Raw genomic sequence first — 27,919 nt, 5'->3', positions numbered from 1 at the left:
CTTCTGTCTGTCCTCAATGACATAGTATTTCTACACTCTGGGCGATTGCTGTTCTCTTTTCCCATTCTCACAGGTCTGAGAATAAGGCGACCCCATCTCAAGACAAGGGCTCTTGGAGCACACTCAAAGACGTGGTTAGGTCTGGAGCCAGGGTTCCAACTTGACCTCTACAGTTTCTCCGTGAGTTTGAACAGTACCTGGCATTTTAGTAGCATGCCGCATACCACCTCCCCATGCGTCTTGCGTCCTTGCATCTCACTGGGTACAGCTTCATCCTGGGTTATCATCAGCTATGGAAAACAGGAGTTCTTTGGTTTAGGAAGAGCAGGAGAGTAGACATGCTAGTCCCACGTCCCTCCCATTCCCCTGTCTTGCCTTCCTACTTGTTGGCTGCTGCTAATAGCCAAAGTCGTCTGCAGTGAAACATTCCCCAGGTCAGCAGCCATGAGCAGGCCAGAAAATCAATCATAAACAACGTTAACTGCTGGCCGTGGAGATCTCAGTTACGTCTTTCCTTGCCTCCCTCCATCATAGGTGTGCATGAAGTTACCGCTGGGATGATGCCCTCGTGGGTCAATCCCCAGCCTGGGCACTATTGGTACCAACTAAGGGGATAAAAAAGTTACCAACGGTTACCAGGAGATTCACTATCAGCCAAGAACAACTCTGGAGGGCTGAGACCACAGAGCATTCACAAGGCCCTAACTTCAGTCTCCAACAACAACAACAACAACACACACACACACACACACACACACACACACACACACCAGTTACCAATGAGTCAGGCATGGTGATGCATACCTAAAATCTCAGCACTTGGGAGGTAGAGGCAGGAGGGCCAGCGGTTCAAGGCTAGCCCAGACAGTACAATAAGTTGGAGAGCAGTTCCTACTTACATGGAACCCAGTCTCGAAGCATAAGTAAACAATAATTAATAACATTAAATTAATACTAAATAATAACCCACACCCTACCCCAAGTATCAAATCATACTTCTCCTCAGGAGAGGAAGGAGAAAGGATTTGCCTCTTATTATGCCTGTTCTAGGAATAAACTGAAGCTTAGGATGTACACTGATTTCCAGGGTCACACGGCCAACCAGTCAGGGGTGGAGCTAAGCCTGAGACTCTAATATTGCTCATCTGTATCACCTGCTGGATCTTGTATGAATACTTCCAACATGGCCACTTTCAAACATGGCCTCCCGAGGCAAGCATCTAGGAAGAGAAGCTCCCAATGAACTCTCACAAACCCCGTGATCACGGAGTATTGAGTAGAACCATCTGTTGTGTTGTAGGTTTGCTTGTAAACAATTCCGCCACTGTCACTTGGAGGTGGCGACCTTCTCTCTTTTTTAAGCTTGGCCCTGCAGTAGAGGGCTAGACCGTTAAGCATCTGTGGGATTTAGAGACAAATCGTTTTCTTGTCCTTGTGTCACCTTCCCTCAGACAGCCACACACACAATACCCCACGTGGTTGGGACTTACTGACCAGACTCTTTCACACGATGTGACTCAGACTTTGTGGCCTCAGAGGCAGGAAACACCACCTGGAACATGAGAACCGGTTGTGAGGAAGTCTTCCATGGGAGTCTGAATTTGCCTGCCTGCTCCCCCCACCCCCATCCCCAACAAAGCCTCCTTTTCACCTTTTATAACTGTATTGTCATTGTTACTTTTTCAGTTTCTGACAAAAAAACACTTCAGGGAGAATGGATCTATCATGGCTCACAGTTCCAGGGTACACAGTTAGTCCATCATGGCGGGGAATTCAAGACAGCTGGACCGTGTGAGGCACAATCAGGAAGGGAATGAAATCAGTCGGCTCACTTTCTCCTGTTGGTTCTCAACCTGTGGGTTGTGACCCCCCTGGGGGTGGGGGTTGAACAACTCTTTCACAGGAATCAGCCAAAACCATCAGAAAACATAGATATTTACACTGAGATTCATAATAGCAAAATTACAGATACGAAGTAGCAACAAAAGTAATTTTATGGTTGGGAGGTCACCACAACAGGAGCAGCTGTGTTAGAGGATTGAAACACTAGGGAGGTTGAGAACCACTGTGTTAGACCAATCACGATCCGAGCCAGGGAATGGCGACACCCACAGTGGGCGGGTATTCCCACCTCGATTAACACAATCGAGATAATCTCCCGCAGGCAAGTCCAGAAGTCCATCTTCCAGGTGATTCTAGATTCTGTCAAGCTAACAACTGACACCATCACATTAAGACAACATAAAATGTATCATTTTATGGGGCTCGAGGGATGACAGCTCAGCGTTTAAGAATACCTGCTGTTTTGCTGGGTCCCTTGGCAAAGGACTCAGGTTTAGTCCCTGCACTCAGCTCACGACTGTGCAACCACAGTTACAGAGAGACCAGCGCCCTCTTCTGGCCCCCATGGGCACAAGGCACGGTGCCTTTGCTGTCGCTTAGTTTAGGAGGTTGTTACCACCTGTCAAATGCCCTTCTACTTTAAGGTAGGTCTAAGCCACATATTCTCACTCCTCTGACAGCAGACAAATAGGTTGTTTGCGCTTTTGGCTGCTGTGAATAATGCTGTTCCGAGTGTTCATGTACAAAGACTTGATTCCTCGATTACAATTATTTTAGGTATACCTCTAGGAGTGAAATTACCAGATAATATGATAATTATATATTACCAGATAATATGACCATTTCTCCCTGGCACCACCCTCTCCCCGGCACCCTAAGCTTGGCGGTGGTGGCCCATGCCTTCGAATCTAGTACTCAAGAGGAAGAGGCAGGTGGATAACTGTGAGTTTGAGGTCAGCTTGCATACAGAGCGAGTTCTAGGACGGTCAGGGCTACACAAAGAAACCCTGTCTTGGATTAAAAACCAAACCAAACCAACGAAGCCCCGAGGCCTCACGGACCCGGTGCTCTACTGCTGAGCTTTACCGAACTCCTGTTTGCTTGCTTGTTTGAGACAAGGTCTCGTACTCTATGGTCCAGGCTGGCCTCCAACTCCTGCTTCAGTCTTCCAATTCTTGGGATCACAGTCTGGTGTTACCAGGCCCAGAAGTGGTATTTGATGGCTTGGGAAGTCATCGGAACAGTTTCTACAGTTGCATCATCTCGCACCCTCATGAGCGAGGCACAAGAACTCCTATTTGGAGGGCTGAGGCTGTGCCACCTCATTTGGTACAGGCCTTATCTAATCTAGCATGTTCAAGACAAGGGTTAGGTCTCTGGCACGGCATAAATTGGACCTGTGTGTGGACGACCTATAGGTGGTCCATCCCACCACTCGGAGGTCAGAGCAGAAGGAGCAGGAAGTCAAGATCAAGGTTATGCTCACCTGCGTAGTGGGTTCAAGGCCAGTCTGAGCTATCCCAGACCCAGACTCAAAAAATATAAAATAATATAAAATAAAATGAAATAATCTGGTTTTTCTACACTGTCACCGCTGCTTAATATTTTCTGGTTTTTCCTCTCGCTGTGGTTTTGGTTTGGTTTCCTCTAATGATCAGAGATGTTGAACATGTTTTCCTATGCTTATCAGCCAGTTAGATGCTTTTTCAGAGAAATGCATATTCAAGTCATTTGTCTATTTTTTCAATCAGATTCGGCTTCCTGTTATTGAGTCAGAGGGGGTTTTTGCATATTGTCAACCCTTTACCACATAGTCAGTTTGCAAGCAATCCCCTCATTTCAGGCACTGCCTCCTCACTCTGCTGAGAGTGCCCTCTGATGATCTGGCCTCTTTTTAAGGAATTAAGGAACTAATTCGTCATGACGATCATCGAAGATCGAAATCCCCTGATCCATGTGTGCGTTGGCTCTGACCTCTTAAAACAGTCTCTAGGCAACCAGGTGGTGGTGGTGCACACCTTTAGTCCCAGGACCCGGGAGTCAGAGACAGGAGGATCTCTGAGTTTGAAGACAGCCTGGTCTACAAAGCGAGTCCAAGATAGCCAGGGCTACACAGAGAAACCCTGTCTCAAAAAACAAAAACAGGGGCTGGGGATTTAGCTCAGTGGTAGAGCGCTTACCTAGGAAGTGCAAGGCCCTGGGTTCGGTCCCCAGCTCCGAAAAAAAGAACCAAAAAAAAAAAAAAACAAAAAACAAAAACAAAAACAAATTCAAAACAAAACAAAACAAAAGAACCAAAACAAAACAAAAACAAAAACAACAACAACAAAAGCCCACCACCACCACCAAAACGTACTCCCTGGGAGACCTGTAGAATGACCTAGAAGTAAAGGGAAACCTGACTGGTCACACTCTGTTCCTCTGCACACTTTCCCACTCATAAGGCTACACAGATTACACAACATGAACTCAGTCGTAAGGGGAAGAAGGCTGGAGTCTTGCAATGTTGTAAATAGGAGGCTCTGTGGGGTGGGGACAATCTGTTAGGCCAGGGACGATGGTTGTGACATTTAGTCTGTGCCAGGGACAGTCCTGAGCAAGTCTAAGCCCACAAAGCTGTCCATTTCTTTGATAATATATATGTTGGGGTCCACGAATCACCTCACAAACCACACAAACACCGATCTCAGTCAGACAGCGAGAGTTCATTGAGCATATGCCCCAGGGGCATGAACCAGATTCCAGAACTGAACCACAACCCTGAGATCCTTCAGGGTTTTTAAGTCCAAATCTGCGAACATCTGTGCCAAGTTATTTCACCAATCAGGATGTAGGGATAGAAGGTTTCCTTAGGAACATGTCTTTGTTGTACACTTATCCTGCTTCCATTGGTTGAGGTATTCAGCTGTGTCAGGGGACGTGCCTTGTCTAACATTCATGTCCTAACTTGCCAACCAAGAGTCAGTTACCCACATACATGGGAACTTAAACTTTACTGGATCACTACTCAAAACGGAAGTCTTATTCCAAATAGTTATTTATACTGGGGCAGGAGTCTCTCTGATGTTGGGGTCCATCCCAGGGGCAGCTTATAATGTAAAAGTTTATACACATGTAAAGGAAGTGCTACTGGGTGGTTGGTTCAGGTCCAAGCTTATTGTGGGTAACTATACAAGACAGTTATTGGCTTTTATTGTGATTGGTTTCCAAGGGCACAGAACTTAACAATATTCAATCAATCTTGGCATTAGAAAGTTTCCTAGTTACATCAGAAACATGAGAAAGTTTCCTTATAATGGCCAGCTAGACAGGTAACTGTTACCTAGGCCTTAACATTTTACCTAGGCCTTAACAATATGTATTCTTTAAAAGAAAAAATAAATTTAGAGCTGTGTAGCATACACCTTTAATCCTAACCCTCAGGAAGGTCTGAGTTTGAATTCAGCCTGGTCTGCAGAGTGAGTTCCAGCTAGGCATAGAGAGACCCTGTCTCCATAAACAAACAAATAGATAGATAGCATTTAGACAAAATTTTACTATGCAAATCATACCTAGTTGGCCTGATAACTACCCATATAGCCCGGAGTGCTCTTAAAGTTGTAGCAATCCTCCTGCTTCAGCCTCTTGAGTGCTAGAATTAAAGTGTGAGCCACCCCACCTGACCAATATTCCCACTTGAAAGAAATAGACCCAGAAAGGTCCCCCAGTCTGTCCAAAATCACAGACTGGAGGAGGCTGAAAAAAGGAGCCCTGGTCTCGGGTGTCAGCGGCCATTTTACTGCTCACCCTGTGTCAAGCTCAGGAATCTGAATTATTTGAATCCGAACACAAATGTCTAACGAGTTCCCAATTACAGTCCTTTAGTGATTGGAGGGAGTCCAACTAAAATCAAGACTTGACTGCACATTCTGTAGCACGGAAGTTGGGCAGCAGTGGTGGAGAGAGGCTTTGGGGAAATAGAAAGCCTTGTGAGAGAGAGAACCCGTTGAGGTGGAGGGGTCTCCTGGGAGCCCGGTCCCCCTGAGGATTTGCATGCAGTTAACAGGTAAGGTGTCCATGTTCCAGTAAACAACCCTAGGGACACTCTGGGTCACACACTAAAAAGAGACCTGAAAGTAGAAGTAGACAGTCAGGAGGAGGAAGGGTACAGAAAGGGATCAGCCGGAGTTGAGAGAGGACCAGAGAGCAAAAGGGGGAGGGGTGAATGTGACCCAGTACTGAGTACACGAGAATGAGAATGTCAATAATGAAACCCGCGATTGTGGATAGCTAACACGGGCCAAGAACATATTAGGCTAGCATGGTGGTGCACGTCTTCGATTGATGAGTCTCACTCAAGAGGCTGAGGCAGGTGGATCTCTGAGTACAGGGCCAGCCTGGTCTACAGGGTGATTCTAGATCAACCAAAGCTACATGGCGAGACCACGCACCCAAACAAAGTGGACAACGAAATCCTCCATGAAGCTACGGGTGAGGGTGTGGACTGGTGCCGCTGTGTCAGAAGCAAGTTGGAAGTTCTTCGTCAAGGAAGATGTAAGCGTGGCTCGGGATGACCTGTAGAGCCGGGAGAAACTCTACCGGTGTTTCCAGATGGTTCTAGAGCCCTCAAGCTGACGAGTAAAACCACGTCTCACTAAGTGCTCCTCCTGGCTCCCACAGTGATGGCACTTTGGTTCCCAGGATTCCTAGAAACACAGCTGTGCCTGTCTCCCAGTGTCTGAAGTGCTTCATCACCAGTGCTTGTGCCTGGGGAGAGTCCCCATGAGGCTTCCAGGCTGCATGAGCTGTACAAGAGATCTCCAACCTCAGGGTGGAGGCCTGTACCAGCTCCTGAACCAGCAGCACTCATAGGATGCCTTGCTTGAAGAGTTGGAGTGTGAGTACGGATTACATGGTAGATAGGGGATGGGAGCTAGCCTGTGCTCAGGGAGAATTCTAGGTTTGAATATTAATGACTCTGCCCCTCTGAGCCTCCTTTTCCCCCCACATGTAAAATGGGCATAAAAATAATCTATGCAGTGGCTGTCAGAAGAACTATAAGTTTTTAAAGTTGACCAAAGTTTGCAGAGCATGATGGCGCACACCTTTGATCCCAGCACTTGGAAGGCAGGCAGATCTCTGTGAGTCTGAGGCCAGCATGGTCTACAGAGTGAGTCCAGGACAGCCAGGGATACACAGAGAAACCCTGTCTCGACAAAACAAAACCAAAAGGCCTAATTTGAAGAGAAAAATGTTTATTAAGCAAACCTACTGTGGTAAATGGATATTGCAAACCAGTGGCAAGGGAGATTTGCAGACGATGAAATTCAGACTATATCATATTAACACAGAGGCAGAGGATGTTATTTGATTGAAAGCACTAGACAACCATTTCAATGAGCTTAGGGAAGGAGAGAGAAGGAATCCTGACAAGAACCTCCCGGGACGCAAGAGAAAGCACCGGGGACGTGCCTGCTGGCCCCTCTGAAGCTGAGTGTTCTCGCCACGTTCTAGCTTCTGTCTGGTCTAACCTGATTTCTTTGAAAAGCCACTTCTATCTACCAGTCACCTAGGTGGCCACCCAACCCACTTCACATGTAAACATGGTCACAGCTCCCCAAAAGGTGCACCCCGCATCCAGACATCTAACCCTCACCCCTTCAGTTCTAAACCAAGGATCGAGGGCACCAAATTCCCAGCAAAGGGGAGGATAGGGATAAATAGCCCAGAGTCAGCTGAACACGCACTGCCCAGAAGTCCCGTGAGGTAGGTTGAACCTCCCAGCTAACAACACCAAGAGGTAGAAAATTATATTCCCACGTCCTAAGCAACATTCAGCACAGGCAAGACTTGAACCCGGGTTTGTAAGATGTCTACGAAGTTCAAGTTGTTTTAGCCACTTTGTCCCCTTCAGCTAGATCCAGACTGCCGTCATCATTCCAAACTCAAGCTTGTCCGTTGGAACAAGCCTATGCTTGTCTAGCAGACAGGAAGCAATTGACCCAGCTTCAAGGAGACACTCGAAAGCACAAGGCTCAGGAAAACAGGAAAAGGTCCTCAGAGTTCTGAGTCTGAGGCTTCTGGATACTTCTCAGAGGGCCGGGGGGGATCTCACTTAAATGAAATAGCAGGTATGTTTTGAATACACCTGCCGTTTCATGTATACTCCTATGGGGTCATATTCGTTTTGCTTTATCCTATTAATTTTGTACATTTATTTATATGTATATGGGGGAGGCGGGACATGTGTGTGCCGCAGCATGAAAGCAAAGGTCAAAGGACAACTTGCAGAAATCTGTTCTCTCTTTGTACCATGTGGCTTCTGGGATCAAACTCTGATCAGCAGTGTTAGCTGCAAGTGCTCTCTACCCTCCACGACCATCTCACTGGCCCAGGGCCGTGCTCTCTAGGTCGGGAGACTGTGGAACCTTTAGGAGGAGGTAGGACCTGGCTGTAGAAGTAGGTGGCTGGGGGCGCGGGGGCGTGGGTTATATCCCAACCCTGGGTTAAGGTGCAGTCTTGGTTCCTGGCTCACTGCCACGTGGACAACCTCCGTCTCCTATTCCCACCACCAGAGTCTGAGCCCCACCATGCCTTCCTTGCCGTGAGGGACTGAGGTCCTCCAAACTGTGAGCCAAAATAAATCTCTCCCTCCTCGAGTTGTTTTCTGGGCACGGTGAGTGAAATGAGACTAAGACACTTGTCAAAAAATCACCACCAGGTGGCCAGAGGACCTCAAAAGAAGCTGCCTGCCGGAAGTGGAAAGTGCAGTGTTCTGAGGTAGCCACCTCTCTTCCATTCCCTCAGCACTCACTCAGGCCCGGGCAAAACTCAGCTGCCTCAGCAAACATGCACCCATCCTAGCTTCTGGTCAGCGTCTGTGTTATCTCCTCTGGTTATGTCTGAGGCAAGGTGCTGGGTGAGTCAGGCGATAACCACCAAACCACTTCCTCTAGGAAGAGCCACAAAGACCTTGTATCTGTAGATGGATAAAGGAAGGCACCATCCTAAACCCAATTGTTTTGCCAAAGATCACAATCAGTGAAGAGTCCCCACAACCCCTCTCCCCTCTTCCTGTAGCACCCGGAAGTCACTGCCCAATCCTTAAATTGCTGTCCCAGTTGAATGAACTGGGCTGCTCAGCGTCTCTCCCCAAGGTCTGGTGCTAGCAGGGTTGTCACAATCTGAAGCCCTGGATGAGTCCATCAGCCACAACCCTCTAGTGTTGACTCAAAGATGGATGAAAAGGAGCATTGGAGTTCTGTATTTTCCAGCAAATGGCTCTCTGTGAGGAAGTAACTGCCTCACTTAAGAGTCCACCAGGGTCCAAGTTGGGGGTTGGCCACAGGCAGGAACCTCTTAGCTTTCTGCGCCATCGGTGGGGGCCATAAAAGAGAAGGCTCTGGACCTGGCTTTAATAAGCATTGATTAATTTTTCAATGGCAGGACAGGAGTCTGGTTGGCTGGCATCATCACCTCGGTGCACGTGTCGCTAGTGGCTCGGGAGCACTTCCGGCTACTTCGCATGCTGTAAAACTTTTCGCTGAGGTGCTTCCGGAACTTCTTGGTGAGAAAGCAGTAGATAACAGGATCTAAGACGCAGTTGGTGCTCAGGAGGCAGAGGGTGATTTGGTGGGCATCATTAATAGCCTGATGGAAGTTGGTCTGGTAGCCCAACTCTGCTAGGGTCCAGGGTAGCTGGACCACGTGATGGGGCACAAAGCAGATGACAAATACCGCCAAGACAGTGCAGACCATCCACAGCGCCCGGCGCTTCACTTCCGGTTTGCGCTGCTGCCGCACAGGCCGCGTGAGCAGCGTGTGGATGATGACCATGTTGCAGTAGAAGATGAGGAAGAAGACGAGGAAGAAACAGGAGGTGATGAAGATGTGGACGACAAGGATGGGCACACTGTATGGCTCATAATGCTCAAAGCAGCGGGTGATGTTACCTGAGCCATCCTTTTTGGGCACCACGTTGGTAGAGTCTGTGGCCAGGAAGTAGGATGCAGTAGCCGCGATGGATATCCAAATGACCAGGGACAAAGTGATGCCACGCTTGCGGGTGGTGGCCTGGGCGGTCTTGATGGGATAGGCTACTGCCTGGTAGCGGTTATAAGTGATGACGCCAAGGAAGGCCACACTGCAGTAGGTATTGATGAAGAAGAGGCAGCCAGCCAGGTTGCACAGGAATTTGTGTACAATCCAGTCGCCCTCGTTGGAGTAATAGACAATCCACAGCGGGAGGGTCATCAAGAAGAGCAGGTCCGCCACGGTGAGATTCACCATGAAGATCTTTATCTCATTCAGTTTCTTGGACGGGTACAAGGTGGCAAAGACCCACAGCACATAGCCATTGGCAACCACGCCCAGTACAAAGATGACGCTGTAAACGATCGGAAAGAGGGTGTATCGAAACTCAGAATCCACACGGAAGGAGCCATTTTGCTCCATTGCTCTGGGCAGGAAGGGTCACCTGGTCATGGAACGTTGTATGTCCCTGAAAGAACAATCGAAGACTCTGGTTAATAAAGAGCCAGGAAGAGAGTCGCTCATCTCAACAATTCCAAGGCTCTCTGCTACAGTTTGGATGCTGGAGTCCTCTCTAGGAATCATGTTGAAACTTAATCCCCAAGGATTAATGGGAAGTGGTCAAGGCAGAGTCTGCATAAACAGGGTTAACAGCCTGGAAGATGTTCCAATGGATAAATGCATCTGTAGCCAAGCCTGGCGTCCCGGTTGGATCCCCAGGACCCACATGTGGTGGGAGGTGAGACCTGAGTTGTGCTAGTTGTCATCTGACCTCTGACCTCTGTGCACCGTGTGGTGTATACCTGTGTGTGGTACGTGTCTGTATGTGTGTGGTGCGTGTCTGTATGTGGTGTGTGCATGTGTGTAACTCCACTTCTGGGGGATCTGATGTTCTCTTTGGCCCGCCACCAGGCTCCAGGCACACACATGATGTATAGACATGCTCGAACACTCATATGCATAGAATAAATAAGTTTTTTTAAAAAAATTCATATTGAAAAAATTTTAGGGCAGGCATTGTGGTAATGGGATGAATTCACTTGAGAAGCAGAAGCAGGAAGGTCATCATGGGTTTGAGGCCATCCTGGCCTACAAAGTGTGTTTTAGGATAACCTAAGCTACGTAATGACACGCTATCTTTTAAAAAAAAATTTTTAACCCATTCAACAGATGAAGGGGTTATAGCACAGTGGTCTCTTTTGCTTGACATGCATGTGACCAAGGGTGGGACCTCCTACTCCACCTAAAACCCAACAAACCGAAATTATAAACATCTTTCGAGATGACTGGATAGTGCCCATTCAAAGTGTCAAGGTCAGAAAGACAAAGAAAGACTGTGGAACTGCCAGAGATCATACGACACTAAGTAGCCACATGGCCCAGCCTGGAGACTCACAAATATAATCCCAGCACTTGAGAAGCTAAGGCAAGAGAATTATAATGAATATCAGGCCAGCCTGGGCTAAATAGTGAGTTGAAGGCTAGCCTGGACTATAGCATAAGACTTTGTCTCAAAAGAAAATCACTCATGTGTACACACACGTGTGCCCACATACACACACACACACACACATATTTATAGAAAAACAGTGGTCAGGATATCAAGTCCCTTCATTCTCCCATCCATCCATTCAACAGATATTTTAAAATATTTATTTACTTAATATATATTACTACACTGTAACTGTCTTCAGACACAGCAGAAGAGGGTGTCAGATCCCATTAGAGATGGTTGTGAGCCACCATGTGGTTGCTGGGATTTGAACTCAGGACCTCTGGAAGAGCAGTCAGCCATCTCTCCAGCCCCTGAACAAGTATGTCTGAGCAAGGACTCTGTCAGGCACACTGAAGAGCACAGCCAAGCAGCCCTGCCTTCAATGAGTATCGTGTCATGAAGGAGGAAAAATCTAAAGGAATTCAAATAGACAGCTGCTAAACAAAGAACAAGAGGGGTGCTAATCTGAAGAACAAAAAGAGGTCTGGGGGAGCAGGTGGCATTTCTGGGACATCCTAGAGGAGAAAGGGTGCAAACACCCCACGCAGATGCTGTACAAGACGCCAGGACTGAGCAGGCAAAGAGCTGGCAGTTTCTAAGAAGACCACCACGTATCCCTTACCCCAACCTCCAGCTCTCCAGCTACCACTCTGCCTGCACCCTGGGACCCTTCCCACCAGTCTCCAGCTAGAGTGACTTCCCTGGAAGGTCTTCAGAACTATCCAGACCTCACAGATTCAAAATACTCAAGATGCTGTCATGAAGGCGCTTCCATATTTAGTTTCTGTCTCTGTCTCTCTTTCCTTCTCTCCTTTCCTCCCTCCTCTCCTTTCTTCCCTCCCTCTCTTTCTACCTTGCTTCCTTCCCACCCTCCTTCCCAGTGCTGATAGAACCCAAGGCCCCTGTACACTGCTAAGCAAAGACTATGCCCCAAAGCTATGTGTTCTAGTTTGCTCCCCCAACTTGACACAGCCTAGAGTCATCCGAGAAGGCAGCTTCAGTTGAGAAGTTGCCCAAGTCAGATTAGTCTGCGTGTTATGTCTGTGGGGGATTGTCTCAACTGTTAAACAATGGAGGAAGGCACAGCCCACTGTGGGCGATGCCATCCTCTAGGCAGATGATTCTGAACTGTATAAAAAGCCAGCAAGCATCCTCCTCCATGGTTCCTGCTGTACTTCTTTGCAAGTGAGTTCCTTGTTGAAGGTAATGCCGTGTGGACTAGAAAGCTGCTCTCCTCTGCCTCTCATTTCCTGCCTTGACTTCCTCTGTCTGACTTCCTTCAATGACACACTGGAGTAGGCTAAGTAAACCCACTACCCCATTCCTTTCTAAATTGTTTTTAGTCCAAAAAAAATTTTTTTTGCTTTTTTTTGTTGTTGTTTTGTTTTAGCTTTTTCTATTATTTATTATTTATTTATTTATTTATTTATTTACAGACACGGTTTCTCTGGTCTGGAACTCAGATCCCCCTGCCTCTGCCTCCTGAATGCTGGGAGTAAAGCCATGTGCCACAGCTGCCGGCTAGATCAGAATCTTTTAGCAAAGGCATCAGGAAGGAAACCAGAAGGAGCCACCCCTCCATTCCTTTCGATTTCAACTCATGATTGAGCCCTCATCTGAATTTCAGTTCTTCATGGAGGCTGAGACACCTGTGAGAACCAGAAAATATCTCCTCAACATTTATTCCCAGTACCAAAGACTCCTGCAGAGCAACAGGTGAGAAGCCTTGCTAATGGCCTCCATCCCTACGAGAGCCTTCCAGGGGTAAAACACTCGAGGAAAAGAGACTAAATACAAGCACATTTAAAGAAACAACCAGTTGTCACTGAAACTTTTTTGAGAACATTTTTGCGTCTTTCTTCCATTTAGTAAGATAGCAATTTCGATGTCAGATCTGGAGGTCTCGGAATTCCTGATAAATCATAATTGCTTCGCTAAAGTTTCTCTTAATCTATCCTTGTCTTGGAAAACAACAACAAAAAATATACCCTTGAGTCAGACTGTGAATTATATTGCTAATTTTCTTATTGTTGATGATGTTGTTTCAAGGCAAGGTTTCTCTGTGTAGCCCCAACTGTCCTAGAACTCATTCCGTAGACTAGGCTGGCCTGGAACTCAAAAGGCCACCTGTCTCTCTGCCTCCTGAGTGCTGGGATTAAAGGCACACACACCTTTGGGCCTGGCATGTGGGATTCAGAGACGGGTGGATCACTGTGAGTCAGAGGTCAGCCTGATCTACAGAGCCAAGAGGATGAAGAGTTCTCACTGAAATAAGGGGTCTGAGACCAAGTGGGCGATACTAGGGCCCTACCTCAAACAAACATACAAACAAAGTCACGGTGATTAAAAAATGCATACATATGCATACACTTAATAGAATTTTTAAATCTTTGATAAATCAAGAATGCTATCTTTTAGAATATTTTTACATTTACTTGTTTATTTAAAGTGTTTGGACCTGTGCACACAAGTGCCATGGCGCACGTGTAAAGGTCAGAAGATGACTTTGTAAGTTGGTTCTCTCTGTCTACCACATGAGACCCAAGGATCTTACTCAGGTCATACAGCTTCCCAGCAGGTTCGCTTACACTTACCAAGCCAACTGGTCAACCCTGAAACATCAGTTTTAGTAAATCCTAAGCATTTACGCATACATCTGTGGCTTTTGCTTTTGTTTTTGTTGTTATTTATGGTTAAGTCAACACAGGATTTCTCAGTGTAGCTTTGGTGATCAACTCACTCTGTAGACCAGGCTGGCCTTGAACCTACAGAGATCCACCTACCTCTGCCTCCCAAGTGCTGGGATTAAAGCCATGTGCCACCATGACCTGGCTAAGGGTACATCTTTTTAATACTCTACATGTGTTATGGATAGTACCTATAAAAGGCTTTTTTTTTTTTTTTTTTTTTTGGCCAATTGAACTAGAATGTGGCCTTCTAGAAAAAAATGAGCCAAACTTGCCTCTGAATCAGCCTGGCAGAGGAAAGAAATTATAACTGATAAATTCAGTCATAGTGGCTCCTGCCTTTAATACGAACACTTGGGAGTTAGAAACACCACAGAATAAGTTCAAGGGCAGACTGAGCTACATGTGACCCTTTCTCAAACAAACAAACAAACAAACAAAGAAACAAAGAAACAAAGAAACAAACTAGTATTTATGATTTTTGATACAGTGTCAAAGAAGAGCTAGTTGGAGTGGTGGCACATGCCTGGAACTGCTTCAAGTTCAAGGTCAGCCAAGACTATAGTGGGTTCTCATCCCAAATCAAAAGAGCTGTTAAGAGTTCTTAAGAAGCCTGGAGGTGGTGGTGCACACCTTTAATCCCAGCACCCAGGAAGCAAAGGCAAGTGGATCTCTGTGAGTTCGAGGGCATTCTGGTCTACAGAGTTTCAGGACACCCAGGGCTACACAGAGAAACCCTGTCTTGAAAAAACAAACAGTGGTTAAGAGTGCTTGCTGTTGGGGTTGGGGATTTAGCTCAGTGGTAGAGTGCTTGCCTAGGAAGCACAAGGCCCTGGGTTCGGTCCCCAGCTCCAAAAAAAAAAGAAAAAAAAAAAAGAAAAAAAAAAAAAAAGAGTGCTTGCTGTTTAAGCACAAGACTGTAAGTTTGGATTCCGGAACCCATGAAAAATCTTGGCATGGTCCTCACAGACAGTGAAGGTTGGAGGCAGGAGGATTGCTGATCTTGCTGGCTATAAGAAGAGCTGCAAACCGGGGTGGGGATTTAGCTCAGTGGTAGAGCGCTTGCCTAGGAAACGCAAGGCCCTGGGTTCGGTCCCCAGCTCCGAAAAAAAGAATCAAAAAAAAAAAAAAAAAAAAAGAAGAGCTGCAAACCACAACATCAACAACAAAAATGTGTCTCCAGGTTTGGCAAGAGGTGAAAGAGGACCCCAACATCCTCCTCCAAATATATAGGGGAGTGTACGCCCCACATATGCACATACACCATACACACATACACACACACATTCACACACACACACATTCACATACACACACACTCACACACACTCTCACACACACACATATGCTCTCACACACATACACACATGCTTATACACACTCTCTTACATACGCTCTCACACACACAACACTCAAACACATACTCTCACACACATACACACACGTTCTCACACACATACTCTCTCACACACCTACTCTCTTACACACACATTCTCACACAAACACTCTCACACGCACAACACTCACTCTCTCACTCTCTCTCACTCACACACACACTCTCTCTCTCACACACACACACATACATATTCTCTCTCTCACACACACATACACACACACTCTTGCACACATACTCTCTTACACACACACACATTCTCACACAAACACACTCTCACACGCACAACACTCACTCACTCTCTCTCTCTCACACACACACACATACACACACGTACATAGTCTCTCTCTCTCACATACCCTAACCCCAAAATAGGAATGAGCCTATAAATAAAACCCTCGCCTGTGCGTGCCTGTCCTATAAGCAACCCTAATGAAACTTAGCAGCTTATCAAAGAAACAAGACAAACGGAAGGACAGACGCCAGCTTCCAGAGAGAGAGTAATTGGGAAGGAGAGCAGGTCAGTGGAAGGAAGCAAGAGAGGAATGAGGAGAATATGGCAGAAATGCTTTATGTACACGGAGGAAATTAACAAAGTCCTATTTGGGTGTTAATAAAACAGAGCTCTCCCGGCTGCAGCCCTCTGAGCTTAGGGATAGATCAGTAATTCTGTGCGTGCTAGGCTTTCATTTCTATCCCCAGCACAAGAAGAAAAAAGAAAACAACCTTCCTTTTACCAGTTCCCGTCTGTGTGCCAAGCGTTTCTTTCTTTTACCAAAGCAGCAGCTTGTCACACACAGACAATATGGGAGCTGCTCTGAGACCCCAACTGTCTCCTATTTAACTCAACAGTAAAGGGCTTTTAAAATAATGTAGAGATGCCCCACCCCACCCCCGTAAACTGTTTTTTTTTTAACAATGCAATTGTGTTCTGTAAAATGAATTTTATTTGCTTTGAGATAGAAAAGCTTCTGTTTCTGTTTTGTTCTGTTTTTAATCGTTTTAGAAACTGTTAGCTAGTAATTCTTTTTCTCCTGTGCTGGAGATTAAACCTGAGGTTTCACACACGGCAGGCAAGAGCTCTAAAGAAAAGCAGCGCCCCGGCCCATGAGGTACACAGCAGTAGGTATAACCCACAGAACCCAGGGGTCTTTGAGACCTTCAATCAGTAAAGACATACCAGGGATGAGAAAATGTGCATGTCTCTGTCCCACAGTCCCAGCCCCTTCTTCTGATCCTCTTCTCTGTCCTGACTGGGGGTGCTCCTGAGGTGGGAAGCACATCTGGTCTAGCTCTCTGAGAAGGGCAGGGAGTGGCTGCAGTCCACAGCTGGGCAGCTCGGGGCACTCACTCTGTATCTGTGGGGAAATCATGTCTCTACCCACAAGTCACACAGGAAGTTCCTTCCTTCTCTTGGGTCTGGCTCCCATTAGGGGGATACCCATGACTATCTCTAGAAAATCTCGAATCAGAGGGCCTGCTCAAGACATGGTGGGCCCTGCCCTGTGTCATGCCTGCGCAGGCCCGCTGAGAAAGCCTATGGTTTGGTAAGCGAGGCACTCACTGGGTTTGCCAAAGAGGAGTGCCAACCTTCTATTTATCAGCCTACATAAAGCTTCGCTACAACTGTTTTTCTGTAGTAGGGGTACAAAGCCAGGGCCTTGCATGAGCTGACCAAGCATTCTACGTCTTGGTACCCCAAGTTCTCCTTTAGCTCTTCTGGTGTCATTAACTTATCCAGGCAGGAATTGAACTTGAAATTCTGATTTGCTGGGACCACAAACCTACAACGCCATGCCTAGCTCACCATAGGCTTAAGATATTGATTTCTTTTCATTTTGGTTTGGTTTGGTTTGGTTCGAGACAAGATTTTTCTGCGTAACCCTGGCTGTCCTGGAACTCGTGCTGTAGACCAGGCTGGTCTCGAACTCACAGAGATCCACCTGCCTCTGCCTCTCTAGGGCTTGGGCGCTGGGTTAAAGGCGCATCTGGCTTGGACACTGATTTCTATGCTTGTTTCCTCGCCAGGATGGCAGCTTCCTGAGAGCAGACTAAACCATTTGTATTTCTTTATTCCCAGTATCTGTGGCCAGGAATAAATGATCCACTAAGCCACTGGCAATCTCATGGTAGATGTCAGAAAGAAAATATGTCAGTTTTTCCAATGGGGCAAACTAAGGGTAAAAAGGAATGGGAAGAATGTGGTCTCTCCAGGCATAAGGACCTCGGATTGTATCTGGTTCATTGTTCATTTGCTTGCTAAGTGGCTTTAGGCGAGTGGCTTGACTCTCTGAGCCTTTGTCTTGCCCAGTGAAAAATCTTACCACAGGAGCCTGGGATATAGCTCAGTGGGAGGAGCGCGGCAGGTCTGATACAGAATACCCTAGGTTTGATCCCCAGCGCCACAGAGAGATAGGCACGAGGGAGGCAGAGGCAGGTGGGTCTCTGTAAGTTCAAGGCCAGCCTGGTGTACATAATGAGTTCCAGGAAAGCCAGGGCTATGTAGAGAGACCCTGACTGAAATTAATTAATTAATTAACTAATTAATTAATTAATTAATCTCACGCTTCTAACAATGCCCAAAGATGACAGCGTGACTGAAATATGCCTGAGCCCTGTTGGCCAGGCCTTCCCTCCTCTCCCAGAGGAACTAACTATGGTTGTCAGAGGCTCTTAGACCCCATGCCAGCTCTTCCCAGCCCCAGGCAGTCTCTGGCACCTGCCAACACACCTTTCAAAAGTTCTGGAAGATTCCTCGGTTCTTAGTCTGTGGGTGGGACTCCTATTAGCGCCCAGCCTGTTGGCCCTTGCAGTGTGGTAAATAAACCTTTCTTTCTATTAAAATAATAATATAATTTAATTTAATTTGGAAAAGCAAGCTGAGGAAATGCACAGGCATTTAGAAGGAGGAAGAGGTTTGAACCACTCAATTTAAAACTTGGGCACAGTTCCCTGGACAGGTCAAAGCTGAGTCAAGTGCCCAGGCCCAGCCTTCAGATGGGGGTGGGGTGAACCATGCATATTAAAGAAACCAAGGAATCCATCCTGCCCTCTGGCTTTCTACCCCACACCCACTGTGAACACTGAACACCGGCAGCTCCCAGGGAACCTGAAGAAAGGGTTTCCAGCTAAGACAGTAAGAGAGGAGGGACCATCAGGGCAGAAGAAAGAATGTGGTGGTTACTGCCCCAGGGTAGACACTGAGCTGGAAAGCTGAATTGGCCAGCAAGCCAGCCCTGTTACTTTGTGGAGTCAGTTGAGGGCAAGGGTAGAAATGTCTAAATATTTATAAGCTGTAAATTGGACGTGCGCAACCTCGTTCCAGTCTCTTCCAGTTCCTTGCAAATCCTCAGGCGAGAAGACGTGTTCGCCAACAGGACCAGGACAAGGAGTGGCAGAGAGAGAGAGAGAAGGGCATTTTTCCACATGGACACCACCACCTGGACCCAAGCACTCCTTTCTTGGTTGAGGGTGTTGGAGAGGAACTTGACCCCACCCACCTAAACCTGGGACACTGGCCAACCTTCACGAGGGAAATCTCAGGTGTCAGTCCTTACCTGGGGATCATATATCCTGCACAAATCAGCTTTGTAAAATGGGTTTATACTCATTTCTTTTCTAGATGAGATACCTATTGTTCCAGGAGAGAATGTGGGATTAAGAAAGAAGCTGGAGAGACGGCTCAGCGGTTAAGAGCACTGACTGCTCTTCCAGAGGTCCTGAGTTCAAATCCCAGCACCCACATGGCGGCTCACAACCATCTGTAATGGGATCCAATGCCCTCTTCTGGTGTGTCTGAAGAGAGTGACAGTGTACTCACATACATAAAATAAGTAAATAAGGGCTGGAGAGATGGCTCAGCGGTTAAGAGCACCCGACTGCTCTTCCAGAGGTCATGAGTTCAATTCCCAGCAACCACATGGTGGCTCACAACCATCTGTAAAGAGATCTGATGCCCCCTTCTGGTGTATCTGAAGACAGCTACAGTGTACTTATATATATAATAAATAAAATAAATCAAAAAAAAATAAGTAAATAAGTAAATCTGAAAAGAAAGAAAGAATACAAATCTGTCCATTTTCACAAAGCTCAGAAATGGTAATCTGAGACTCTCCAAAGCAGGCTGTGACCAGTGCTGGGAGCCAATTGTCCCTGGACCAACACCTCAAACACTCACAGAGCTGCCCTAAGGCCTGGGCAGAGTTCAAATGCCTGTCAGGCATGGTGGCTCCATGCCAGCCCTAGGGAGGCAGAGGCAGGAGGATATCTGTGAACCTGAGCCTGGTCTATATAGGGAGTCCCAGGCCAGTCAATGCTACACAGTGAGACTCTGTCTCAACAAAGAAAAGTTACAAATGGCCAGCAGGAGAAGTTTCCTTCATCCAGGACCCTGCTATTTTCTCTACACCTGGGAGACAGAACCCAAGTGAGCAGAAAGGAGGATGAGTTTGCTTCACACTGAGCCTGTCCAGCCTGGTAGAGCGGGGGCTGGGAGCCAATTCTCATGCGCGTAAGGCCCCATGCCCTTATCGGCAGTGTGAATACTTATTGTTTGTTTGCTTGTTTAGGTAGGGTTTCATTACGTAGCCTTGGCTGGTCTGAAATTTGCTATGAAAAGGCTGGCCACGAACTCACAGATATCCTCCCGAAATTTGGTATTAAAGGCATGCACCAGCAGGTCTGGCTTGCACTATAAATATTTTTAGATAGGCTTAAAGCCAGGCATGCTGGTATACCCCTGTAATGCCAACACCTGGAAGGCACAGGCAGGAAGAACTGGAGATTTTTTTTTTTTTTTTTTGGTTCTTTTTTTCGGAGCTGGGGACCGAACCCAGGGCCTTGCACTTCCCAGGTAAGCGCTCTACCACTGAGCTAAATCCCCAACCCCAGAACTGGAGATTAAGGCCAGTCTTGACTACCTAGCAAACTCAAGGCCTGCCCCAACTACATAAACTATCGTATAAGACCGTCTAAAAAGGGGTTGAGGGTAGAGGAATTGGCCATAATGACACGTACCTGTATCTTCAGCAATCAGGATGCTGGGGCAGGAGGTTTGCCTTGTGTTCCAGGCCAACCTCGTCTACACTATAGAGAGCTGTCTCAAAACAACAACAAAAACGGCAGAGCCCAGACCCCGCTTGAGTTTGGTTCTCACGCTGCAGGACACAAAGGGGAAGAGGGAAGGACTGACTTTACTCCCAGTCACTTCTCCAAAGAAAATACGGCTGGACCACAAGCGCATGAACCACGTCGACACCAGCCATCCTCACAGAAGTGCAGTGAAATCGACCCACCCCACAGCCACTAAAATGAACTCTGTCAAAGATAAAACGCGGGTCTGGAGATGTGTGGATAAGGACCTGAGTGTAGTCCCCTTCACCCATATAAAGGGTTGTGTGGCTCCGAGCGTCTATAACAGCAGCCCCAGGGAAATGGAGACAGGTGGGTCCTCAGAGCTCACTGACCACCCAGCTCAGCTGGAGTTGTGAGATCCAGGGTCGGCGAAGGCCCTACTCAAAATGTAAGATGGAGAGAAACTGAAGAAGACATTCTGGCACTGACCCCTGGCCTCTACTGACAAATACATGAGTGTGTGCTCCCTCACACCCGAATGCACACATAGGAAAAGCTAGGCATGGGGCTAGAAAAATGGCTCAGCACTTAAGAGCACTGACTGCTCCTCCAGAAGCCCTTCCCAGCATCCACAGCGTGGCTTACAACCATCCAGAACTGTAGTTCCAGAGGATTCCTGCCCTCTTATGGCCACAATAGGTACTGCACCCATGTGGTACATATAAGCAAAACATACATATACATAAAATAAAAATGTATCCTTTCTTATATTAAAAAAAACCGGGGCTGGAGAGATGGCTCAGTGGTTAAGAGAACTGACTGCTCTTCCAGAGGTCCTGAGTTCAAATCCCAGCAACCACATGGTGGCTCACAACCATCTGTAATGGGACCCGATGCCCTCTTCTGGTGTGTCTGAAGACCGCTACAGTGTACTCATACACAAAATAAATAAATAAATCTTTAAAAAAAAAAAAACCGAATTGGAAGGTGAGGACTAGCAATCAAGGTTACCCTCTATACTATATATATACATATATATATATATATATATATATATATATATAACACTATACATGTGTCTACACTCACACGCAAATACACATACATAGCATGCATCATAAACACACAAAAATTTAAGTTTGTAAACAGAACTTTAAGGGCTGGAGAGACTACTCAGTGGTTTGAGGCCAGCCTAGTCTACATAGCAATTTCCAGAGACCTTGTCATTCATATATATATGTATATACACACATATATATGTTGTCTCTCTGTCTCTCTGTCTCTGTCTCTGTCTCTGTCTCTCTCTGTCTCTGTCTCTGTCTCTCTCTGTCTCTGTCTCTGTCTCTCTCTGTCTCTCTCTCTTGTGTACACACACACACACAAACACACACAATAACTTACGAGCAAGTGCTATGACTTTAATGTGCCCCTTCCAAAAGGAATGTTGGAATTTAGACCTTGTTGATGTTAAGTAAAGATAGTTTTGAGAAGCTGGAACAATGGCTCAGTAAATAAGGCATTGGCTGCCAAGTCTAATGACTGGAGACCACATCAAAGAAGAAGGGAACCAGAGCTGTTCTCCATACTCATGCTTTGGCGCACGCATGCGCTCCTCTCCCCGCCCCACGCCCTAGCCCTTTCCACAGACAGGTAAACAGAAAAGCAAGAATACAGAGTAGCAGCTGGTGAGGTAGCTGGTAGTGGGCTTGCCAGTCCTGCAGAGCCTTTAAGACGTAGCTTCACATAACCCTGGTGTGATGTCCCACGCCTGTATTCCCAGCATGGAGGAGGTAAGGGGTGGGAAGAGCAAATGTTTATGGTCATCCTCAGCCATTCAGCAAGCTCAAGGTTAGACTCTGCTTCTAATTAACCAATTAAATGAGATTAACCAATTAAATGTAATGAGATCTGATGCCCTCTTCTGGTGTGTCTGAAGACAGTCTTTTTTTTTTAAGTATGCTGTGTACTTTTTTCTTTTTCTTTGTTTTTTAAAGGTTTATTTATTTATTATGTATATAGCATCCTGCCTGCATGCACACCTGCAGACCAGAAGATCTCATTACAGATGGTTGTGAGCCACCATGTGGTTGCTGGGATTTGAACTCAGGACCTCTGAAAGAGCAGTCAGTGCTCTTAACCTCTGAGCCATCTCTCCAGCCCCTGTGTACTTTTTTAAGGTGTCCCGTGGGAGGTTCATCGTTTTTCTTTTTCTTTTCTTTTCTTTTTTTTTTTCTTTTTTCTTTTTTCGGAGGTGGAGACTGAACCCAGGGCCTTGTGCTTGCTAGGCAAGCGCTCTACCACTGAGCTAAATCCCCAGCCCACATTGTTTTTCTTTTCAGATTTATCCTTTATTATTTTTACTTATGTGTAAGTCTGTGTACACATGAATACAAGTGCCCCCAGAGGCTCTGGTCTGGAGCTCGGGTTTCCAAGTTGTTGTGAGTCCCCTGACATGGTTACTCTAAATTCAACTCAGGTCCTCTGGAGGTGAAGTACATGCATTTAACCACTGAGCCATCTCTCTAGCCCATGTTGTGTGCTTTTGTGTGTTTGGTTGCTTGGTTGGTTGGCTGGTTGGTTGGTTTGGTTCAGTTTTTCAAGACAGACTTTCTCTGTGTAGCCTTGGCTGTCCCAGAACTCGCTATGTTGACCAGACTGGCCTCCAACTCAGAAATCTGCCTGGCTCAAGGCATGGGCCACCACCTCCCAGCCGTGTCATCTATTTTTAACTTGAAATCACATGACCCAAACTTCATAAGTGCACAGTCTTTGGGCAAACTGCTTCTCTTCTTAGCCTTAGCTGCAGAATACAGATTATAACAGATTCCTGAAAACTTGAAATACCCACGATCCCACTTCCTAGGACCACTGCAAGGATTAAGTGAAAACTGTCTGCTAAGACCAGCGAGATGACTCAGCTGTTAAATACATCAAATCTAAAGACCCTAGTTCCAGCCGCAGAACCCTCACGATGAAGAGAAATGACATATTTATCCCCTGACCTCCGCACATCTGCCGGTGGCTCACAGGTACCCATATACATATATATAAACATGTGAATATAATTTTAAAATAAGCTCTTCTATGTTTGGAAAGTCACGTGTACACACACACACAGGAAAATAAGAGGAAAGTGTTGAACCTATAGTAGGTGCTCAATAAATAGTTACCTCCTGTTCTGGTCCCTGTTGCCTCACATTTGTGTCCTGGCTGGGGCAGGACCCTCTTAGAATCCCCTCATAGTGCTCTCACTGCCGTTTCTCCAGATGAGAGAACAACTGAGGCCAAATGTGGAGATCAAATGTCCATGGAGACTCTGGACCAGATTTCCTGCAGTCATAGCATTATGCTAATTGAATTACTGATCGAAGATTGGAGATCTTTGTTAAGGGCTGGGTCTCAGGGCTAGGAATAGAATTAGCCATTTTCCTTTGTGCTGGGGACCCTACCTTGACTGAGGTATGACTGTGTATATGAAAGTGTGTGCATGAAGGTGTGTGTGTGCGTGTGTCTGTGTATATGTCTCCGTGTGTGGATGTGTATCTCTATGTATGAGTGTGTGAGTGTATGTGTGTGTTGTATGTATGTGTGTCTCTGTGTTTGTTGTGTCTGTATGTGTGTGTGTCTGTGTATCTTTGTGTGTGTGGATGTGTACTATGTGTGTGTTTATATGTGTGTATCTGTGTGTATGAGTGTGTGCGTGCGTGCTCTCTGAGTGTTGTTACTCAGGTTGGTCTGCCTTGTCTTTTGAGACGGGATCTCTCAGTGAGTAAGTGAGGCTAACTTGCCAGCTAGTGAGCCCCAACAACACCCCTGTCTCATCTTCGGTACCCAGCACTAGGATTGTAGGTTTGGGCTCTGTGACTACTGACTTTTTTCACATGAAGATCAAACTCAGGTCCTGATGCATGCAAGATGGACAATTGGCTCTACTGAGCCCCTGCTCCCCACACCTTTTTTTCTATTTATTTATTTATTTATTTATTTATTTATTTATTTATTTACTGGGACAGGGTCTCCCTCTATATCTCAGTCTGATCTCAAACTCACAGCAATCCCCCTGCCTCAGCCTCCAAAGTTCCAGGATTTCAGATGTGGCCCATCATGTCTGACTAAATTTCCTTTCCTCATGTGCCCAATAATGAGAATTAAACCCTTTCTGGGAAGGTAGGTGGGGGTGGTGGCTGGCGCACACCTTTAAGCACTCCCACCGGGGAGGCAGAAGCAGGTAGATCTCTGAGTTCAAGGCAACCTGGTCTACATAGCAAGTTCCAGAACTTGTGAGGGCTACACAGAGAAAACCAAAAAAAACTAACAAACCAATCAAAACAACAACAACAACAACAACAAAAAAAAAAACATTTGTATGGCCAGATGTCTTGGTACAAGCCTATAATCCCGGCATTTTGGTAAGAGGATCAAGAATTCATGTCCCAGCCTGATCTACATAGTAAGTTGGAGGCCAGCCTGGATTGCACAAAATACTATCTCAATAAAATAAAATAAATATATAAATACAAATAAATAAAATCAAAGTCTTCCTATGTACAGGATATTGTTAACAAATCTACACTCTTTCCCCCATGCAATGCCATTCACGAATTACCAGATTGTTCTAGGAGCAGAAAGGAAGTTTATGCAATGGTCAGGGCTGTCTCTCCCAGCAGGTTTAGGGCCTGGGATTTTACTAGGGCTGAGATGTTGGGGCAGGGGCGGGGGTGCGTGCATCTGTGGTCATCAAACCCTTCCAGGAAGGAGATTTCCAGGAACTTCGATGTCCTTTCTTCTCTTCCTCTTCTCTGTTTTGGTCACGGTCCAGCTTTGTCATGGCAACTGACAAACTTTTGTCATCACAAACATTCCAAGGTTGTCTAGAGTGCCAACATGGCGGCCAGACCAGCTGTCTTATCTCTCTGGTCATCAGGATTTTGATCATTTTGCAAGTTAGATTGGAAGGACAAGAAGCTGCCAGCACGCTCAAGGTTTAGAATGGTAACAGTAGTTCCAATGACTGAGGGAGCTACTTCTCTTCCCAGGGTCCTCACAGTACTCTTCCTGCTAATAAGTGGCAAATCCACCCTGTGCTGTACCAACCATGTCTTTGGGAAGAAGCTTCCAGGATGGCAGGAGGGAAAGCATAGTCACTGGAGTCAGGAGAGCAGGACTCCAGTCTCAGCGAGGTTCCCCACCATCCTAAGAGAACCTCTCCTCAATTCAGAGCCCCAGAGTTTTTTTTGGTTCTTTTTTTTTTTTCGGAGCTGGGGACCGAACCCAGGGCCTTGCGCTTCCTAGGCAAGCGCTCTACCCCTGAGCTAAATCCCCAACCCCCAGAGTTTTTATCTGAAAACTGGGGTGCCCTGCCAGCCTCAACGAGGGGTTGTAAAAGGGAAGAGAGATCACAGGGAGTGGAAGACAAAGTGTTTGGAAAAAGGTTGACACGCTTGGTAAATTGAAATGGGCTTTACGAACTGGAAAGGGCCTTGCACAAGTGACTGACTTATTTCCTGGCCCAGCCAGTTCGAGTGTTCTGCAAAGCCGGTGGAAGGTCCCACTCCCGTGGAGCTGAATACCGCTCCCCACCCCCGACCCCCACACACAAATACACACGGAAGCGTCTCCCACCCTCATCATGTTTCTAAGCGACTGCTAGGAGCAGCTGTGCTGAGGGCTACTTCTGCTCTGGGGAACTGTTTCTACTCTCAGTGCAGACTCCTGTCGCCACAGCCCATCCTCTAGCTCAGTTCTCATCCCATCCTGAGCCCCAACCTCCATCCACTGAGGGACCCTGTATGGAAAAGGAGGGCTCAATGGCCTTCAATAAGACCTGTCTGCAAGCAAGAGTGGGAATGGCTCTGATTCCCAAAAAAGGACAAACAGATGGGGAGGAACTGGGAGGAATAGAGAGAGGGGAAACTCTAAAATAGATAGATAGATAGATAGATAGATAGATAGATAGATAGATAGATACATACATACATACATACATACATACATACATACATACATACATGGATACTTTATTTTTTTAAAGATAAAACAGATGCCATGCCAGGGGCTCATCACATCTCACCAATCAGGAGGAAAACTTACCCATGATGCACATTTGGTCAGCACTGTCAGGGACTTGAATCCCTTGCCCAAACTTTCACTGACCGGATGGAATGACCCAAGGTGACTAGGGTGAGGACAGAGCTGGCCTGTGACTCACTGTCCACCCCAAAGAAGTACAACTTTGGTGATCCTATTTTTTCACATGTGTCATACATATCTCTTCTGGTACATGTCTGGGAGGCGTTGGGGTCTCAGGGAGCCCACACTGGCCTTCAGCTTGCTACGTAGCTAAGGCTAACCTTGAGCTGATCTGATTGCCTCTGCCTCTGGAGGGTTGGGAATCACAGATGTGCCCACCAGACCTAACTCAGTGCATATTCCTGTGCACGTTTTAAACCCTGCCAACTAGGAGAAGAGACAATAAACAAACATTTGCTCCTCTTTAAGACGTCTGCAGTCAATTCTGCAGTGTCAGTCGGCATTGGCAGTGACACTTCTGTTTTTAGTGTTTTATGCTCAGCAAAGCACGTCCTCCCACTTATTAATTCATCTTTCCACAAACCTTCAAGGTCAGAATTTTAAACCACAGAAGAGAAAAGCGAGGCGACTCAATGGCCCCAGACTGGAGATTATAAGCAAAACCAAAGGCTCGGAAGGCCAGTCATCTCCCTTTCTCTGACTGGGTACGCAGAGGAAGGGATTCCCTCTGCGGTAACCATCTCCCCAGCATACTCTTGGTCACTGACCATCTGGAGCACAGCCTGGCGTTCTGTCAGCAGCAAGTGAGAGAGCTGCGGGTCGCTTATCTCTCAGTATCCCTCAAGTCCTTGGCCAGAAGCTCTGATTTGTCAGCCTCACCCCAAGGCTTCCTGCCAGGGAGAGATAGCCAGTACCATACTGGCCTCTGTCCCCAAGACCTGAGATTTAATGTGACAACCATTCCTGGGTCTAGTTCTTTGTGCCAGCCACCCAGTCATCATCACTCTGGGGGAAACACAGGAGTGGGCGAGGTCCCAGGGACCCAGACCATTTAGCTCACCCTCCCAGGAAAGCCTACTGGGGAGATGATATTGATTATACAGAGACGGTGTATAACTTCGCCAAAGTCACACAGCGAGTAGAGCAAAGGGTGGTCTGCTCACAGAGCTCTAAGCAGCTGCCTCCTCACCATCACCCCCACCAGGGGTTACAACTGCGATGGCTCCAGGTTACTCTCAGAAATGAGGGGGTCCCTGGAGTGTCTAAGCACCTGATGACAGGCCAGAAATGCCCATCACTCAGAAGGCTGAAAGCGAATTAAGAACCAAGACTAGGGGGGTTGGGGATTTAGCTCAGTGGTAGAGCGCTTACCTAGGAAGCGCAAGGCCC

The 27,919-nt window shown here is 46.7% G+C and overlaps 1 protein-coding gene across 4 annotated transcripts in view; it reads right to left on the bottom strand.

Moving 5' to 3' along the window:
- Positions 1-7,059: 7,059 nt before the first annotated feature.
- Positions 7,060-27,919, bottom strand: part of Ptafr (platelet-activating factor receptor) — a 29,739-nt gene continuing 8,879 nt past the window's right edge. For 3 of the 4 annotated variants that reach the window (XM_063288332.1, XM_006239063.5, NM_053321.2), the window contains 1 exon segment: positions 7,060-10,321. In XM_063288332.1, the coding sequence (XP_063144402.1) occupies positions 9,250-10,275 (1,026 nt within the window). In that variant the 5' untranslated portion in view covers positions 10,276-10,321 and the 3' untranslated portion in view covers positions 7,060-9,249. 4 annotated transcript variants of the gene reach the window in all.

The sequence above is a fragment of the Rattus norvegicus genome, chromosome 5 (genome assembly GCF_036323735.1).
Source record: "Rattus norvegicus strain BN/NHsdMcwi chromosome 5, GRCr8, whole genome shotgun sequence".
Lineage (NCBI taxonomy): Eukaryota > Metazoa > Chordata > Mammalia > Rodentia > Muridae > Rattus > Rattus norvegicus.
This window is presented reverse-complemented; position numbering and strand designations above follow the sequence as displayed.